This window comes from Fukomys damarensis, unplaced genomic scaffold (genome assembly GCF_012274545.1).
Source record: "Fukomys damarensis isolate Sample0158 unplaced genomic scaffold, DMR_v1.0_HiC HiC_scaffold_23, whole genome shotgun sequence".
Classification (NCBI taxonomy): Eukaryota; Metazoa; Chordata; class Mammalia; order Rodentia; family Bathyergidae; genus Fukomys; species Fukomys damarensis.
In genome coordinates, this window is record NW_022900935.1 from 26,655,581 (window position 1) to 26,675,541 (window position 19,961).

General features: G+C 36.6%; 1 protein-coding gene across 2 annotated transcripts in view; it reads right to left on the reverse strand.

The window, feature by feature from the left end:
• Positions 1-1,769: 1,769 nt before the first annotated feature.
• Positions 1,770-19,961, reverse strand: part of Stil (STIL centriolar assembly protein) — a 60,267-nt gene continuing 42,075 nt past the window's right edge. The window contains exons 15-17 of one of the 2 annotated variants that reach the window (XM_010610261.2): positions 11,420-11,627; positions 9,999-10,249; positions 1,770-3,053 (exon numbers count right to left, since the gene is read on the reverse strand). In XM_010610261.2, coding sequence (XP_010608563.1) covers positions 2,270-3,053; positions 9,999-10,249; positions 11,420-11,627 — 1,243 coding nt within the window. In that variant the 3' untranslated portion in view covers positions 1,770-2,269. Of the gene's footprint in view, positions 3,054-9,998; positions 10,250-11,419; positions 11,631-19,961 lie in introns of both variants that reach the window. The other variant, XM_010610260.2, reaches the window with a different exon arrangement.

The window sequence follows — 19,961 nt, forward strand, 5'->3', positions numbered from 1 at the left end:
TCTTATCGAACTTTCTAGAGCAGACTTTATATTGATGGTTGCTCTTCTCTTGGCCTGTGCTTCATAGAATAAGTTTTGTTGAATTAATCTGCAATCTAAATTAAGTCTCCAAAACTGCTTATATGTCTTATGAGAGGCCTTAAATTAGATATGGTAACAAGCGATTCATTTAAATTTTGCCTAAAAAGCCTCAGGTTGCTTTTATTGCTTAGACAGAGCTTCTTAATTAGTATAAAACTTACAGGATTCCTAGGAATGAACATAACTGATGAATCTGTCGGTTAATTCACTAACTGTTTTTTCAATAGTGTGCAATATAAAGGGTACTCAGTACATTTACTTTGTGGACACACTGAGAGTTGGTTAAAACAGCACAATGGGCTGGGGATTTAGCTTAGTGGGTCTGCCCCCTGCCTTGTAAGCACAAAGACCCAGGTTCAATCCCCGGGACCAAAAAAAGCACACTTGAAAGCTGTACCAATTCCACTCTTGGTTTTACTCCCATGAAACATGCAAGTAGATTTTTACGCTATTATTAAAGTGACTAAAGTTATAAATGATGCAAATGGAAACAGGTAAAGATACCACCATTGCCATTTATGTGGCTTAGTTTTATAAAACTTGAAAGCATGGCATTGTATGGAAAGATGTACTAACTGGTCCCTAGCTCCATATTACTATATGTGGGCTTGCTAACTATAAATTGTTATATCTTGTTACTGTCTCAAAAAGCCACAGCAATGTTGGAGAAGTATTTAGAGATCTACTTCTTTCCATTTACACATGAAACTTCAGCTTAAGGGAATCACATCTTAACTTCAACCCAAAAGCTTATTATCTCTTAAGTGAATGAGAGCTTTTTCATATATATTAAAAAACAATAACAAAAGATTTTTTTAAAACAGGTGCTGAGGGAATTACTAATACACTCAACCGTTGGAGAGATCTCAGGACATTATGCTCTGTGAAAAGCCAGTTTCAAAAAGTTACACGCTGTATAGTTCTGTGTATATAACATTCTCAAAAATGACAAAATTCTAGAAAGGCAGAACAGATTACTGGTTGTCAGGAGTAAAGGTTGGAGAAAGGGTTTGTTTCAAAAGGGTAGCAATAGTTATATGAATCCGTAAGTTACATAATTTAGTACAGCTGCACTTTTTGGTAGTCAATAAATGAGTGTATATGAAAACCTGTGGGCTGGGATGGAGCTCAGTGCATAACATGTGCTTAGCATATATAAGAACCTGGGTTTGATCCACAGTAACTCTCCCCAGAACTTCCAAACTTAATGAAATCTGAAAGGTCTGTGGTTAGTTATTAGTATTGAACCCAGTATCAATTTCTTGGCTTTGGTAATTTACTATGATTGAGTAGAATAATACCACCAAGGGGTGGGTGGGTAAAGGACATACTTGTTTTATTTTTGTATCATTGCAAAAGTGAAATAAAAGGAGGAAGGATAAACTATCAGCAGAAGACAAAAGAAGACAGTCTAGACATTTTTATTAAGTTCTCTTAAAAACAGTAAGATTTGAAAATCAGTCCATACAACACTGATACTCAATTTTCTTATTGTGATATGTGTTAAAGATGCTACATAAACATCAATCCAACAGATTGCAAGTCTCCCAGAATTTAATTAATATGCATCTTAAAAGGAACTATATTTCTTGTATAAAAGATCTTCAGTTATTTTTGTTTGTTTTGTTTTGGTTTTGGTTTTGGGTACCAGAGATCAAACTCGGGTCCTTGTGCTTGGGAGGCAGGTGGCGGCACCACAGAGCTAAATCCCCAGCCCTGATCTTCAGTTATTTTAAAAAATAACATTCTTTTTAAACTCAAGAGGGGACGGGTTTTGCTAATTCGACTTGAGTCACAATAGCTGTATGTTGTTTTACTGATATGCAGAGATGTAACATGCTAGAAAAGTGGACTTTGTGAAATACACAGCATAAAATAGCAATTCAGAGTCAGAGTTGAACAGCGTCTGTTTACCTAAATTTGCTGAAATTAACTGATCTTAGGGTTTTTTTCTTTTCTTAGTTTCAGTAATGCTGTAAAGCTCTATTTGAATAAGTTGGCTTTCCCACTAGCCTTCCAGCTCACAGACAAGTCACTAGTTTAGTTCTTTGTAACTAGCTGATACTAAGAAGCAGATTGACTCCTACAATGATTAGGAATCTCAAAACTACCAAAAAGGCTCTGGCTTCTCTAAGTACCTTCAGGACACACCCAGATCTGTATTGGAAAGGAGGGTGTTAAAGAAGGTTTAGAATAATTTGGGCAACTGTCTGAGACGCTTTACATCTAAAAAGGTACCTACTGAGTTCATACTATTCATTTGATTTAAAGTTTCAGAAGGTTGCAAACTTTCAGGAAAAACTGGAATGTCCCTTTCATTTTCTTTCTCAGGATGTTGAGTAAACTGTGCTTTTCCAGTTCGGAAGTTTGTTGCAGGGCTTGGTTTAAGGTTCTTTAATACAGACAGATTTTCATTCAACTTCTGTGTTGCTTTAGACTGGACAATTTCATTTGTAATATTTCTTAATACTGGCATCTCTTTGTGTGTGTCCATGGATTCGCAGTTACAACAATTAATTATTTCACAGGCATTCCTAGGCTCTTTCTGAAGACCACATTGTACAGATATAGGTGTAGAGTTTTGATTCAACAAATGGTCACTCTTGCTATCGGCATGGTTGGGAGGCTCCTCTTCATCCTCACTATTGTCACTGCTTTGTATGAGTCCATATCTCTGCATGTATTTTTTAGTTGCAAATGACATGTTGCTTGGTGAAATTAAGTTAAGCCCCATTGTGCTTCTGTCTGTATTGATATGCAGAAGACTAAAAGATGAGTCACTGTTATTTTGGTTTGATCGAGTGAGAGAGAGTTGCGAGAGCTGATTTTCATTTAAATATTTCAGAGCTATAGCGTTTGCCTCCATGCTCAAATCCACACCAGTGGAGGTTAAACCACTCATGCCAACATTAGCAAAGGACATGTAGTTTAATCCAGAGATCACTGCTTCTGGGCTGATGCATGCCAACACACTAAAAGACACAAAGGAGTAAACCATCATTTATCTTAAGTAACAATTTCATTCTCAATGAGTTTCAGTCTACGAGAGTAACAAAATATTTCAGCCTTATGCTCCTGTGGCTTTTTGTAATAGATATGATATATCAAGGGATACATATGATAACCTAGAAGGTAATTCATGACTCACAGATTGAAAGTGGAACACAAATTGATTATTCTAAATTTATACATCAGTCATGGTTTTAAGGACAAAACAAGGCTCCAAATGTAGGAATCAAGGGCCAAGGGTTTAGCTCAGTGGTTCCACTGACCGCCTCACAAGTGCAAGAGCATGAGTTCGATCACTAGTACCAAAAAACCCCCCAAAAACAAAAAAACAAATGTAGGAATCATTCAATAATGCTGTCACTTAATTTTCAACTATTAACCCCAAATAGCATGAGCTCAGCTAATATTTAATGTAAAGTAAAACATAAAAGAGCAAACACAGAATACGTCTGATGATATAAAAATACAAGCTGTAGTAGGTAGACGATTAAACTGAATTAAATTGTTCATAGTTGAAGAGATTTCACTCGCAATAAATGAAACATCAACCAGTTCCTGGATATAGGTTTGCTTACATACACACACACTTTCATTCTTTCTTTTTTTAGATAGGGTCTTTATATGTAGTTCAAGCTGGCCCCAAACTCATGGAAAATCCTTCTGCCTCAGCCTCACAAGTACTGGGAGTGTGCCACCATGCTTGGCACACCTTTTCTTTTTTTTTTTTAAAGACAAGCTCATTGTGCAGTTTAAGCCAATCTTGAACTTGGTATGCAGCTCAGGCTGGTCTCTAACTTGCATTCCTGCCTCAGTCTCCTGCCCACCACACCTGGCTAAATGAGACATAATCTTCAACTCACTTTTGGTAATGTTAATTGATTTGCCTTTTTCTTTATATCATATATACAATCATAATTTGTATGAGGCCTGATAAATGCCAGGCACTCTACGTGCATTATTTACTGCTCATAGTAATCTTTCTCAGAGAGGTATTCCATAATCCACTTCAACACCTTATATTCTCTTTCCCCTACTTTTCTGCTTTTTCCTTAGCATTTATCATTACCTCAACACACGTCTTATTTTACTGTCTAGATCCCTCATGAGAGCTAAAAAGGTGAGCATTTGGATTGGATTTTTTCCCACTAGTGTTTTGCCATCCAGTGGCTGGCACATAATAAGCACTCATTATTTACTAAACGAATAAGAGGAGGTACTATTGTTGCCTTTATTTTCAGTTGAGAGAGGAAAAGAATAGATTTTAACCAATTTCCTCAAAGTTGAACAGTTGATAAGTAGAAAGCTGACGCGAAACCCACGTCTGACATACTCTCAGGGGCTCTGTAACCACTGACTTACTACTGAGCATTTAGCGCCTTGCATTTTGCCACCAGAGTCCTTTGTTCACTATTTGTTATGGTAAACATTATATTCTACTCAAACAAATACGCTATGACTTTTCATATCACATTAAGAAATTCAGCTGTTTTATATGTGCCAGCCACGGCTTACATCCATAGCCTCACAAAAAACAAGTATCAGGCATTTTCTTTCTTTTGTGGGGAGGCGGGTACTGGGGATCAAACTCAGGACCTTGTGCTTGGGAGGCAGGCATGGTGCACTGAGCTAAATCCCCAGTCCAGGAATTTTCTCTTTTTCTTTTTCTTTTCTTTTTTTTTTGGTTATTTGAGACAGTGTCTCACTATGTAGTTGAGACTGACTTGGAGCTCCTTATGTAGCCCAGGCTGGTCTCGAACTCACAGCGATCCTCCTGCCTCAGCCTCCTGAGTGCTGAGATTACAGGCGTGTGCCACCACGCCTAGCGAATTTTCTTTCTTTTGAAGCACCTAGAATTTGGAAGAAGCCATTTCCAACCATTAGTATCCCCCAAAATAAGTGATATATAATCACCAAACAATAAGTAATGTGCTCAATAATGTTCTTAACTATCTTGGAGTTTCCCCCTCATTAGTACTTAATGCTTTTCAGACAGCATTTTATTTTATTTTATTTATTTATTTTTTGGTACCAGGGATTGAACTCAGGTCCTTACACTTGCGAGGCAGGCAGTAGCACCACTGAGCTAAATCCCCAGCCCTGGACAGCATTTTAGATGGAAGAAATACTACTATATTACCTAGATATTTTTTATATAGTCAGAGATAATGTCTTCTGAATAGTCTTCTACTTTCTATATCTATTTCCACAAACTCCTAAGTGATTTGCATATTAAATCCGAAAACTTGCACGTGTTATTTTGAAAGCAAAACAAACCAATAACATTCAGAATCAAAGCATATAAACACTAGGATAATTAAGATGAAAAGCAAAAGGAGGCCATTCTAACTAATCAAATCTTACAAGCCTCAAGCACAAACATACTATGTTACAATCTCATTAGATGTGCAGTCATGAAATGATGATGAAAATCCACGAATAAGTTTAAGTAAGATTTGGATGCTAACAATTAAGGGAAACTCAAAGAATTATTCCAACCTAAAGATGAAGGTCAACCTTCATTTACTGTCCAGTTTACATTAAAATGAGTTAAATGCCTACATATCCTATACAGGTTTTTCCTATAACAAACAGACAGCCAGGTAGCAAGGTAAGGAAGCAATTACAGAGGCTGCTTAAGACCTGCTTTAAATTCAAGAGGGTTACTACAGTGGAAACCTGCCTATAGAGGCTGCTTCCAGAACTAGAACCCATGACCTCCACCTCCTGTATCATTTCTAGGTCTCTCTGTGATCTTCTTTCCCTGCCTTCCTACCTTTGGATTGCCCTTCATCTATGCAGTGTTCTGAGGTAGGAAAGCTGAAAGTTCCTCTCCCTGCAACAGCCACTTTGCTGAGAGAATGTGCTCAGAGACCAAAAAAATATGGGACAAGTTTTTATGCAGATACAATGACGAAAGACTGTTGAACTAGAGGAACAGTGTGAACTACAAGGATTACTTTTCTGGCACTTAATCTATAATTTGTAACACTTTCTATAGAAAAATGAGTTATATATTCTAAAAAATAGCCTTATGAACTTTTGGCAAACTAAATATATTATACCTGTATGTAATATGAGCAGGGTGTGATGGTGCACGCCAATAATCCTAGCACTTGGAGGCTGAGGCAGGAGGATCACTGTGAGTTTGTGGCCAGCCTAGGCCACACAGTGAGTTCAAGGTCAACCTGAACTACAAAGCAAGACCCTGCCTAAAAAAAACAAAACAAAACAAAACATTGTAAGCTTCTATGATGACCTGAGATTTCATTTATTCAACAAACAACTAACTAAGGCCCACTAAGTGGAGGAGATAGTAAGGATTCAGAATTACATTCTACTCTCCATATCTATGGATTCCACAGCTCTGGATTCAACCAATAGCAGACTGAAAATATTTAAGGGGAAAAGAAATAATATCGGAAATATACACACTTTGTTTTGGCTCATTACTTCCCAGGTAATACAATGTAACAGCTACTTACATAGCATTTATGTACTGTAAGTAATCTAGAGATGATTTAAGATGATATGGGGAGATGTGTGTAGGTTATATGCAAACACTGTCCCATTTATATAAGGGACTTGAACATCTGTGGATTTTGGCAGCCTGGAGGGATCCTGGAACTAATCCCCTACAGACAGAAAAGGATTACTATGCATAAAATTTACAATGTTGTAATCTATGAAGAGCAAGGTATTTTGAGTATAAAGCATCATATTCTCTGAGGACACAGAAAACACTGACAAAAGACATGACATCTGAATTCATATTTGAAAGATAAGACCTGGGCTTGGAGGTGCACTCCTGAAATTTCAGCACTTTAGGAGGCTGAGTCAGGAGGACTGTAAATTTGACCATAGCCTGCTCAACTGAGCAAGAAGACCGTTACCAAGATAGATAGATAGATAGATAGATAGATAGATAGATAGATAGATAGATAGATAGATAGATAGATTAAAAAAATAGATAAATAGATAGAATAAAAAAAAAAAAAAGGGCTGGGGATGTGGCTCAATGCAAAGGCCATGGGTTCAGTTCCCAGTGCCAAAAAAAAGAAAAAAGAAAAGGAAAGAGATTCTGGGCAGTAGAAAAAAACGAAAACAAAAGCAATGGCAAGGAACCTTGCAAATAGCAACGATGGGTACAAGCTGGAACCTGGTAGGAGAGTACACAAAAAAATTAAGTTCAAGAAAAATTGTGAAACAGTATGAAACAATCTACCACTTGAATTATTTTAAATATTAAGTAAAACAATTCTTCATAAAATTACAATAGTTTTTAATACATGAGCACTCAAATAAATGGTTGCTGTTAAAATTATTTAAGAAAAGCTGGGAATGGGGGTACGTGCCTGTAATCTCAGCACTTGGGAGGCTGAGGCAGGAGGATTGCCACGAGCTCGACGCCAGCCTGAGCTAATAGTGAATTCAAGGCTGGCCTGAACTACATAACAAGATCCTGCCTCTGAAAAATATATACATATACATATTAGCAAAATTTTAATAGTTGAATTTGATAGGTAGGAAAAGTTTTTGTCTTGTCTACTCTATATTTTCAATTTTCTTTCTTTTTTATTTTCCATTTTCAAACTAAGTTTATAATACTTAGAAACAAAACAAATATCAAACTATTTAAAAAACTATATATTTCATGTAGTAGTTTATACTGTATTATAAAATTTAAAAGGTCGTTCATAAGAAGATATAGAAATATGTGCTAATGCCAGGGATTTAGCTCAGTAGTTCTGCAGCCTGCCCAAGGACCGAGTTCAATCCCTGGCACCAAAAAACAAAACAAAACTGTGAGCTGAAATACATACTAATTTGTTTATACTGCATATTGTTTTGAACTGTTTTGTTTTCATTTTCTTGTCTTTTTTGTTTTTGAGACAGAATCTTGCCATGTAGCTCAGGCTGGCTGTAAAGTCAGTGGTGCTCCTGCCTCAGCCTCCTGAGTGCTGAGATTACAGATGTACCCCACCATGCACAACCTTTTTATTTGGAGGGGGGGGAGAAAATTATCTTACATGGAATTAAAATCCTGTCTATAAATTTTTCATCTCATGCATAAATGAAAATTACATATATAAAATTGCAACTATGTTTCTTAACAAGCTGAATTTTTTGCATGTTATTAGTTCAAATGACATTTTTTCACTTTCTGAAAGTATATTTTTTATAGTATAATTTATAATATATGCTTTTATTTAAATTATGGGCAAAATAATCTTGATTAAAACAATCTGACTGGGGGAGGGGGAAAGAAAAGGGATGGGGGAGAGCTGGGGACTAAGAGAAATAGCCTTAAGGAGTCAAACAGGAATTTGGGAATATGGGAATTTTTGCAGTTTAAATTTTATTTTGAGAACAATCCTTCTATCTCAGCCTCCCAAGGGGCTGAGATTACAAACCAAGAAATTTTATTAGTTTTCTAATAACAAAAAGTAATTGCTGAGGATTTAGCTCAGCGGTTCAGTGGCCTGCCTTGTAAATTCAAGGACCCGAGTTCAATCCCAGGTACCAAAAAAAAAAAAGCAATTAACAGAAAACACGTTATCCTATAGCTGGGCATGGTGGCTCACACCTGTAATCCCAGCACTCATGAGGATGAGGCAGGAGGATCGCTGTGAGTTCGAAACCAGCCTGGGCTACATAGTAAGTTCCAAGTCAGTCTCAACTACATAGTAAGACTCTGTCAAGAAAGAGAAACAGAAAGAGAAGAAAAGAGAAAAGAAAATTCCTGGGCTGGGGATTTAGCTCAGTGCACCATGCCTGCCTCCCAAGCACAAGGTCCTGAGTTTGATCCCCAGTACCCGCCTCCCCACAAAAGAAAGAAAATGCCTGATACTTGTTTTTTGTGAGGCTATGGATGTAAGCCGTGGCTGGCACATATAAAACAGCTGAATTTCTTAATGTGATATGAAAAGTCATAGCGTATTTGTTTGAGTAGAATATAATGTTTACCATAACAAATAGTGAACAAAGGACTCTGGTGGCAAAATGCAAGGCGCTAAATGCTCAGTAGTAAGTCAGTGGTTACAGAGCCCCTGAGAGTATGTCAGACGTGGGTTTCGCGTCAGCTTTCTACTTATCAACTGTTCAACTTTGAGGAAATTGGTTAAAATCTAATCTTTTCCTCTCTCAACTGAAAATAAAGGCAATAATAGTACCTCCTCTTATTTGTCTCAAAAAACCAAAAAAAAAAAAAAAATGCTATCCTTAATATAATTCCATTATGTAGTACAAACATGTACTAATTTTTTTTAAAGAAAAAAGAAGTAAAACAGACAAGTAATTCCAGATTTTATCCTTCTTTGGATGAGGATATACTGAGGTCATCTTTAATAAAAAGGAATCTGAACAGAAGGACATGAAAGTCAGACACATTTGTGGGAAAAGAAATGCTGTGCTTTTTTTTTTTTTTTTGGTACTAGGGATCAAACTCGGGTCCTTATGCTTGCAACTCAGGCGGTGGAACCACTGAGCTAACTCCCCAGCCCAAATGCTTTGCTTTTTAGAAAACATGCATATAAACTGTATTTGCAGTAGCTACTGTATCACGCTAGTACTCCAGGAAGACTTTAGACAATGCCCAAAATACCCACTTCTCTTTCCCAAACTATTTTGTCAGCATCTCTACCAAGGCAACATCCCACAATATCTCTCAAACTACTTATATATGTGACTTTTTCTCCTGCTAAAATGAAGACTCCAAAACCTAAAGATGATTTATATTTCTTCTCACATGCAGTCTGTATGAAGAAACAATGAATCAAATGACTTGAGGTATGACAAACTTACACCTTTTCTTTAGAGACTGCTGCTAGATATCTAAAACTATATAGACTTTAACAGATATAATCAATGTAAAATTTATTACTCTTTTAAAATAAACTTTAAAATGCTACCTGGCATGATCTACTTTATGTGCATTTTTCTTCACTTTAGTAGGAGAATCAATTTTTACTCCCAGGTTTCTTAGTTGCTTAAGTGTCGCATTAAGAACACAATCTTTCTCCACCAGTCCTGGACTGTGTTTTTTTTTCTTTGTACGGTAAACATTTTGCGTTCTGGTACATTCATGGCTGATAACTACTGCTTTGGTAGATGGTTGCTCTGTTTCTTTCAAGGAGTTACTTAATAGATGATTCACTTGACCCTGACGAAAAAAAAGATCATATTTAAAAATCACTACTAATAGCTTTAGGACAAAACGATACTCCCTTGTGAAATACCATAAAATATCTAATACATTTGCAAGTATTATGGGAGATCCTATCCTAATGATTTCATCAGATCCTACAAGAAAAAGATCTTTTGTTCAGAATCTATTCATTTAAAAAATCAACATATCTAAAATCATATGAGCAATCTAAAGGTTCTCTAAGATTTATGCTAAATTCTTTATAAACAAAAGTTTTAATCACGGTTTCGTTTCCATATGGCTATATATTTCAAAGTTATAAATTAGACCTTTATGTTACTTTCAGAATTAGGTTCTCTTCTTTTCCACTTTCTGAAAACAAGAATGACCTGTGATACCCACTCTGCCCTCCAGACATTCAGTCATTTTCACTACCTGGGCAGACAGGGCTGGTACCAGTCAGAACCTAGCAGGTAAATAAACATGTGCTCGCTGATGAACACACAGGACCTCACTAAAGCACATTTAATTTGTCATTAACCAGAGAAACCAATGTTACAAGTCTGGAAGTAACAGCCACGGTCATTCCAGCCTTTCAGTCTCAGTTCACATTCTAACCTAAATATTCCAAGACCATTGGGTCCTTTAATCAGAATTACTCCTATTCATCCTGTTCTTACGTTGCTTCGTATCACTTCTCAACCTGTCGTGTAATTGTTACTGGTGTCGCTGTGTTACTATTTCCTCTATGTTCTTAATGATATAAGACTTTCGTATTCTGCTTTACATTTCCCCCCTTTTAAGACTCAGTTTAATATTTAATAAATACCTGCTTACCTGAACTGAAATCAGTAAATATTACCATACATTCCACTACTTTTCAGGGTTCAAATTTCTTTCAAACTCTTGCTCGCACCCCCTGCACTAGCTTTAGTATGAACTTAGTATAAAATCAACACTTATATTTTAAAGGAGCCCCCTTTTTTTTTCTGGCTAAATACCTGATGACTGGCATGCTTATGGTAAATTACTGATTTTGAGTTACAATATATGGAAAGCTAAAAGAAATAAATGATATAATCTTTTTATTTCAAGTTCCCAAACATTTTAAATCTAGGGAAAGTTTAGTATTTCCTATATTAAATAATGATCTCATAAGGGGTAAGATGCTCCATATTTTCTTACCAGTAAATCCTGGTAAATCTTCTGGCTGTCTGATATCTGATGAGGCGAGGATTGACTGACTTGCTCAAGCTTTGGTTCTCCTGAGGTCTCAGCATTGCTACTGGCACCCTCTGTTGGCCCAGCCTGTAAGCACATGCTCACACTCTCTGCCAGGACAGCATTTGGAAAGAACACAGGCACACCGGGTTCTTTTCTCACATCTGAAGAGCTGCTTGAAAAGATATATAAGATAAACGGATAGTTACCAAGGTACTTTAAAACCTGCACACACACACACACGCTTTTTTTTTTTAGGCTCTTGCTCAGATCTTGTTACCCACACTGGCCTCAAACTTTCGATCCTCCTGCCTCAGCCTTCTTTATATAAGTTTATTGGTACATTTTAGGTATACAATAGTTACATTCATTATTGGGTGCCTCAGTCTTCTTGTAGCTGGGGTTAGTCATGCACCACCATACCAGGAACCTTTACTACATACTTGAAATGTACTGATTTTGTCTGAAGGACGTAAGACTTAAGCAGCATCCGATTTGTATTTTCAACTCTTAGTGATGTATATAAACATACCGTTTTTTTGTTTTGTTTTGAGACAGGGTCTCACTAATTCAGGGTAGCCTTTGAACTCAAAATGATTCTCCTGCCTCCTAAGTACTGAGATTACCGGTGTGCATTACCATGCCCAGCCAAACATACCATCTTGATAGACTACATAATGGACTGTAATACCTTTATAATATATTTAATACAAATTTCTTTGCAGGCTGGAAAGCAATCTGTTGATTTCTCCTAGACCTGATACAATGAAAACTTTTAGAGTATCTAAAAGTTTAAAGTACAGTATTTATTTCAAGTTTTAAAGGACTAGTCAAGATCTTTGTAAAAGTTCATAAACTGCCATTTATAATCACATTATATACAATGAGTATTATTTTCAAAATTAAATAAAACATTCTAATTAAGTAATTAGGGAAAGTAGAATTAAAATACATATTTCTTGTTAGAACAGTAATCGATTATTGTAGAAAATTAAGGAAAGTAATAATAATAATTAGCTAGCAGAAGCCTTATTATGGACCAGGTATAGTTTCAAGTATATCAATTTACATAATCACCAAAAAAAACCTGTAAGATAAATATATATTATGTCCATTTGACAGATAAACAACAAGCAGAGAGATAAGGTATTATCTATACCATGTTATACCAAACACGAAGAAAATAAAAGTCACAGATAATTTAATACCGTGGAAGAACCACTGTAAATTTTTTTTTTTTTGAGACAGGGTCTTTTTGTGTAGTTTTGCCCTTGAACTGTATGTAGCCCACGGTGGCCTTGAACTCTTACAATCCTGCCTCATCCTCCCAAGTGCTGGGATTACAGGCGTGCACCATTGTGTCTGGCACCACTGTTAACATTTTAGAGGATCTCGTCTCCTTCTATAAATTTTTCTATAAATTGTATGTATTTTCTCTGAAAAACTGTAACATAAACTACAGGTAGTTTTGGAAGCTGTTTTAAAGCCTAATATTATGAGTATCTTTCCATTTCATTAGCTACTCCTTTTTTTTTTTCCTTTCCTTCTTTATGTTTTTTTTTTTTTTTTTGAGACAGGATCTCAAAATGTAGGTCAGGATGGTCTTGAACTCCCTATGTATAGGTCAGGCTACCCTTGAACTTGTGGTGATCCGCCTGCCTCAGCCTCCCAAGTGCTGGGATTACAGGTGGGTGCTACCATTCTTGGCTTCATTAGTTATTCTTAAAAACAACTTTTTAATCCTTATTTTTCATTTTATAGGCATGGAATGCCTTTTCTGGCTATACATCTTTAAAAGTTAGGTTATTTTCTATTTTTTTCTATACTGTTTAATTTTAACTTATCGAAGTTTCAAAACTCATGTTTGGGGCAAAGTAAACTGAATAAATATTAGCTGAATTGAGTCTTTATAAAACACCAGTGAAGATATAATTCTTTTTAAAAAATCAATAAATTTAACTATAAACATATAAACAGAATCTTACGTAGCAAAAAATAAAATAAAAAGATAGCTGACCAACTAGGAGAAAATACTCATAACATATGCCACGCGAGCTAGCATCACAAGATACCTAAGAACCAAGGGATAGAAGACTTAAAACACATAGAAAATGATAAAGAACATAATTCACAAAGATGTCAAAATGACTTCCAACATGAAAAAATGTGAAAAAGTTCTAAATGTGAAATTTAAAACACCTGAGGTATCATTTATCATCTTATCAGGCTGGTAAAAAACTTTTAAAAAGTCAACATAGACCGGGCATGGTGGTGCATGCCTGTCATCCCAGCACTCGGGAGGCTGAGGTAGGAGGATCGCTGAGTTCAAGACCAGCCTGGGCTACATAGTGAGTTCCAAGTCAGTCTCAACTACATAGTGAGACCCTGTCTCAAAAAAAAAAAAAAGTCAACATAGTATATTGACAAGGCTATGTGGAAACAAGTACTCTCATTTGTTGCTAATGAGTGCAAAATGGCAAAACATTTGCAAAAAAAAAAAATCTGACAATACTGAAAAAATTATAAATGCATTTGACTTTGAATACAGAAGTCAACAACCCCTTAAACAATTAAAAAAAAATACAAAGACCAGGTAATTCACTATAGCACTGTTTGTAGGAACAGCCTGGGTCAGCTCAGGCTTTTTGGTTTTTTGTTGTTGTTGTTGTTTGTTTGCTTTTTGGTACCAGGGATCGAACTTGGGACCTTGCGCTTGTAAGGCATGTGGTGGAACCATTGAGCTAAATCCCCGGCACTACAGCATTGTTTGTAATTGCAAAATATTGCAAATAATCCAACCATCCACAAAAATGGTTGATTACATTGATATGTCTACTCAATGAAGTATGATGCAGCTATAAAGTAAAGAATGAGGGCTGGCTGCAGTAGTTCGTGCCTGTAGTTCCCGCTAGTCAGGAGGCTGAAGCAGGTGAACTGTAAGTTTGAGGCAGCCTGGACAATTTAGTGAGACCCTGTCTCAAAATAAAATAAAAAGAGCTGGGGAGGTAACTCAGTGATAGATGTTCAATCCCCAGTACTGATGAAAAAAAGGAAGAAAAAAAAAGACAAAGGAGATTTCTAAGAACTGATTTGGAATGAATTCCAAGATTTACTGTTAAAAGAGCAAAGTTCAAAATACGACCTATAGTATACTACTTTTCCATACTTCATAGAAGGAGACATAAATGCATATATCTACTTACATATTTACACATATATTTATTTATTCTGAGTTCAGCCTCATATTTTATTTTATTTGTAATATAGCAGCTCTTAATCATGACTGTGCATAATACTGCTTGTAAAAATTTTTTTTTCGGTCCTGGGGATCAAACTCAGGATCTTTCGCTTGTGAGGCAGGGGTGGTGCCACTGAGCTGAATCCCTGACCCCACTGCTTGTAAATTTAAAAATAACACAGCTGTTTGGACTTCTTCCCCAAGATTCTGAACTGGCAAAATAGCCAGATTTATATTTTCAAATGTTACAGAATAAAGAATTCCTGCTTTTAATGCCTTTAGTTGGCATACTCTTTTCCTGTCAAAATCCTATCTACTCTTCAAGGGTCTTTTAAAAATCTTTTTCTAAGATGTTGCTCTAAATCCTTACCGGTTATGTTCTCTTGCTTCTTCTTCTTCTTCTTTTGCTTTTCTTTTCTTTTCTTTTCTTTTCTTTTCTTTTTTTTTTGGTACCAGGGATCAAAATTAGGCCCTTGGGCTTTGTAGGCAGGTGGCAGAACCACTGAGCCAAATCCTCAGCCCTTTCTTGCTTCTTTTAATCCCCACCAGTGCATTCTTTTTATATGTTGCATACATGTCCATTTACATATAGCTATATGTTTATTTGTCATGTCTTAGGCAAATTTATCTACCTCTTTGGACCTCAGTTTCCTCATCTACAGAACAGGGGAGATAACAGTTACTTCCCTATGATGCAAAAACTGAAATAGGATTAATGGAGAGTACCAGATACACATATCAAGTGACTGGTAATTATTAGTTCTCTTTATCTCCTAGTGTCTTCTCTCTTATGCCCCAAACATGGGAATGAACCTTTATGTTCAATCACATTAACTAATTTCACTTTAATGAAAATACCAGAACTTTCAACCTTAGTTTTTTACTTGTTTATCTTATTTATTATTATTTTGTGGGGGGGTGGTACTGGGGATTGAACTTGGGATCTTGAGCTTGCAAGGCAGGTGGCGGCACCACTGAGCTAAACCCCCAGCCCTTGTTTATCTATTTTGAGGCAGTCTTGCCATGTAGTTCAGCCTAGCTTAGAAGTCACTATGTTGTGCCAGGCTCGCCTTGAACTCGATGTAATTAGCCTGCCTCTGCCTCCTGAATGCTAGGATTATGGGTGTGCGTCACCATACCCAGCCAGAACTTTCAAATTTAGAAGCAGAGGGCCAGTGATTTAGCTCAGTGGCACAGCGCCCGCCTTGCAAGCACAAAGTCCTGAGGAGTTCAATCCCTGGTACCAAAAAAAAAAAAATTATAAGCAGAAATTCAGCCTTTAGAGATTTTATGACTTTTAAAGGAGATCTGTATGGTTTTATAACCAAATATTTACAAGTGTTTTATTTTTAAGGAGGACTATGTCAATTATTGAGTGTGCCTTATTTCATCTTTTTTAGCCAAATGGTAATAATAGTAATTAGGTATAAGGCACTGTTCTAATTGATTTATGCATATTAAATCATTTAATTCTCAAGTCTTATGAAATTGGTACTTATTATTTTATAGATGAGAAAACAGAATCACCAAGAGATCATGAGACAGACATGTTCATGATCATGCTACCCTGATTCAAATCCTGGCAGTCTGACACCTGAGACCATGCTCTTAAGCACTCTGCTATACTGTGTGTTCAAGGATTTGAAAATATATGTCTTGGTGTCTAAGCTACCAACCAAAAACAAAAGCTAAAAAGAACCAAAATATTAAAGCTTTTAAACCTCAAAAGATTAAAGTTTTAAGAATAATTCTAATATGTGAGGTATTAGGTATGTCTAAAACATGGCATCTAAAAAAAAAAGAATCAGGGCCGGGGATTTAGCTCAGTGGTTCTGCTGCCTGCCTCAAAAGCACAAGGTCCTGAGTTCGATCTCCAATACAAAAAAAAGTAAAAAAAGAATCATTTTAAAGGAATCTATAAATCCACATACCATTACTCTCTACTGGGAAAAAGCAATCAATAATCACTTAAACTGCAAGACAAACTTATCTTTCACAGACTGCTTCAACATCAGAAAGACTTATGCAGCAAGACATCCAAGAGGGACTGGGAGCCCAGTAGCTAAGTGATACCTATAAATACTCGGCAGTGGGAACCCAGTGTGAATCAGACCAGACGTCTGAGTGGAGCCTGGAGAATCAAATTCATCACAGGCAACTCTGGAGACAGTATTTGACCCAAATCGACACATTATCCTGAATGAAAGGCTAGATTTACATCTAGTTAGGGGTTGGAATCAATAAAGTTGATTGATCGCTTTGAAGATGTAAATTTTATTCTATCAGTTAAATCTGTATCTGAAATTAAAAACAACCAAAGCAAGGGAGATTTTTTAAGCTGTTAACTTGAAAATACACATAATCGTGGCTCATTCTTTATCCTGTTTCTGTAATTATTCCAAATAAAATGTGGACCCACCTTGAGATTCACCTCAAATTGTTCTTCCTCTCAATGAACATTTATCAAGAAGTTAACATAGAGAATCAGACACTAAGTCTAGTTCTAAAGACATAGAAATGAATCTGATCACACAAATTTGTAAAAACTCACTCTAGCCAGGGAGTACGTAAAGATCTTTTCAATACACTGTGGTTCAAATGAATACTTAATTATATGGCTAAAACACAAGAGATATATGTTTCTCTGTAGTTTTTTTAGAGACATATTTATTGTTTTAACCATTACTGTAAACATAATTATTTTTCTTGTGGAACTAGGCATTGAACACAGGGCCCTCTCATTGAGCTATATCCCCAGCCCTCTTTTTTTCTTTTCTTCCTTTTTTTAAGACAGGGTCTCATTACGTAGTCCAGGCTGGCCTCAAACTAAAGCAATCCTCCTGCCTCAGCCTCTTGAGTGCTGGAATTATAGGCATGCAATACCATGTCCAGCCTTATTTTTTATTTTGAGACAGGGTCTTACTAAATTTCCCAGGCTGGGCTTTAACTCACAATACTTCTACCTTAGGCTCCCAGGGTGCTGAGATTACAGGTGTGCGTGCCACCATGACCTGTTATAATCATATTAATTTAAAATGTCAAATATTATCACACAGCTTATGATTAAAAAAGGCAATCCACTGCCTGCCCCAATGCCATTGCATGAGCAAGTTCACCTCTTCTGTTTAATGTGATCTTATCTGAAGGATTTTAAACCTAATTATTCTTTTACCTTTAACACACAGCCTACACCTGATGTGTGCCACGAGATCCACCCCAGGTCCAAGTTACTTCATCTTACTTGTTTTTAGTCTACCAACTAGTCTCCCAACATCCTCTATTAACTTGCAAAACTAATCAAATAATGAATACCACATCATACTACACACTGACTAAAATCCTGCTCTTGTTTAATGAACGTGGAATAAATCCACAGTCCCTTTCTATATCCGAAGCCCTGTATGATTTGGCCCCTGCATCCATCCTTCCGCTCATTTCCTCCACTTTCCCTCTATGTCCAGCTATGTTAGCTTTTCTGCTTATTTATGAAACTATTAAGCCAGGCACACCTAAGGTCTTAAACTTGCCATTTCCTACACCGCAACACTTCCCAAAGCAGGTGGCTGGCTCATGGGTGGCTCCTCAAATGCTGCCCCACTGAGAGGGCTACCTTTACCACTCTACTTAATATACCACACCTCCCTCCCATGCTATCGACCCATCTACGTCCCACTTGATCACCTTGGTTTGTTTTTGTTTTTGTTTTTGTTACCAGGGATTGAACCCAGGTCTCTGTGCTTGCTAGGCAGGCGGTGGAACCACTGAGCTAAATCTCCGGCCCTACCTTGGTTTGTTTTATTCAGAACAGTTGTCACTATAGTTAATTATTTTTGCTGCTTATGAGATTAAGTTAGGACCTTTGTCTAACCTACTTAATCTCTAGGGTCTAGTTCTGTGGTAGCAAATATTCAACAAAGAATATTTGATGAATGTATATTCAAATTTGTTGAGGATCTGAATTCAGAATCTTTTTTTTTTTAAGACAGGGTCTTACTATGTAGCACATGCTGGCCTCAAATTCACAGTGATACTCCTGCCTCAGCCTCCCAAGTGCTGGTATTATAGGCATATACCACCACACCCAGCTCAGAATCCTTATTTTTTTTCCTCTTAAATTCCTTTATTGGTATACCATACAGTTACATTTATCATTGGGAACTTGTACCTTTATATGATGTATCTCGGTTTCTATTTTTCCCCCATTTCCCTGCCCTCCCTTCAACTCCTCTATCCCTCCCTATTTGCAAAAAGCTTTGTTTCCATTTACTTATCTCATATTTTTTCCTTTCTCTTCTTTATTGAAAAATTTATAATGAAACATTTCAAACACAAGAAAGAACTGTTTAACATATCACCTTATGTAATCGCTCTTAAAACTTTCCAACTCTTGGGCTGGGGATTTAGCTCAATGGTTCCGGTGCCTGCCTTGCAAGCACAAGGACCTGAGTTCGATCCTCAGTACCAAAAAAAAAAAAACCCAAAAACTTTCCAACTCTTTAGCCAATTTCATTTCATTTATACTCTTAGCCATTTCATCTCCCACTAGATTATTTTGAGGCAAATCTCAGATAATATTTCACATATAAATATTTGGGACATATCTGTAAGAATTACATAAATATATACATATAATTGAAATATGGGGATGCTTGAATAAAAATTTACAAAATTCTGGGTCCCTCCCATCTGGAACCTAGGGCAAGGCCTAAACATAAGTAATTTTGAAGTCTTCCTCAGATGTTCTGATTCAGACTTAACATATTCAATGGCTGACATCTGGAACGATTTTTAGGAAGCTCAGAATTGTAAATTACATAGATACTATGTTATATAATACTATGTACAAATGTATTTCTAAATTACAGTATTAGAATTTAAAAAGAAAAATTTGTACAGAACGGTGACTAAAATTATTAATGACTCAAGCATGATGGCATAAACCTATAATCCCAGCAGGTAGGGAGGGCGAAGAGGGACAATCACAAGTCTAAGGCCAGTCTGGGCAGTTCGTGAGATCCTCTCAAAATTTAAAAAGGGTTAGGAATGTAGTTCAGTGGTACTTACCTGCACACATAAGGTCCTAAACTCAATATCTGGTACTGCAAAAAATAAAGAAATGCATGGTACATTTCATAATTGCCAGAAGAGTAGTTTTCCAGGTATGGTGGTGTATGGCTGTAATCCTAGCACTTGGGAGGCTGAGGCAGGAGGATCACTGTGAGTTCAAGGCCAGACTGTGCTATATAGTGAGTTCAAGCCCAGCATAAA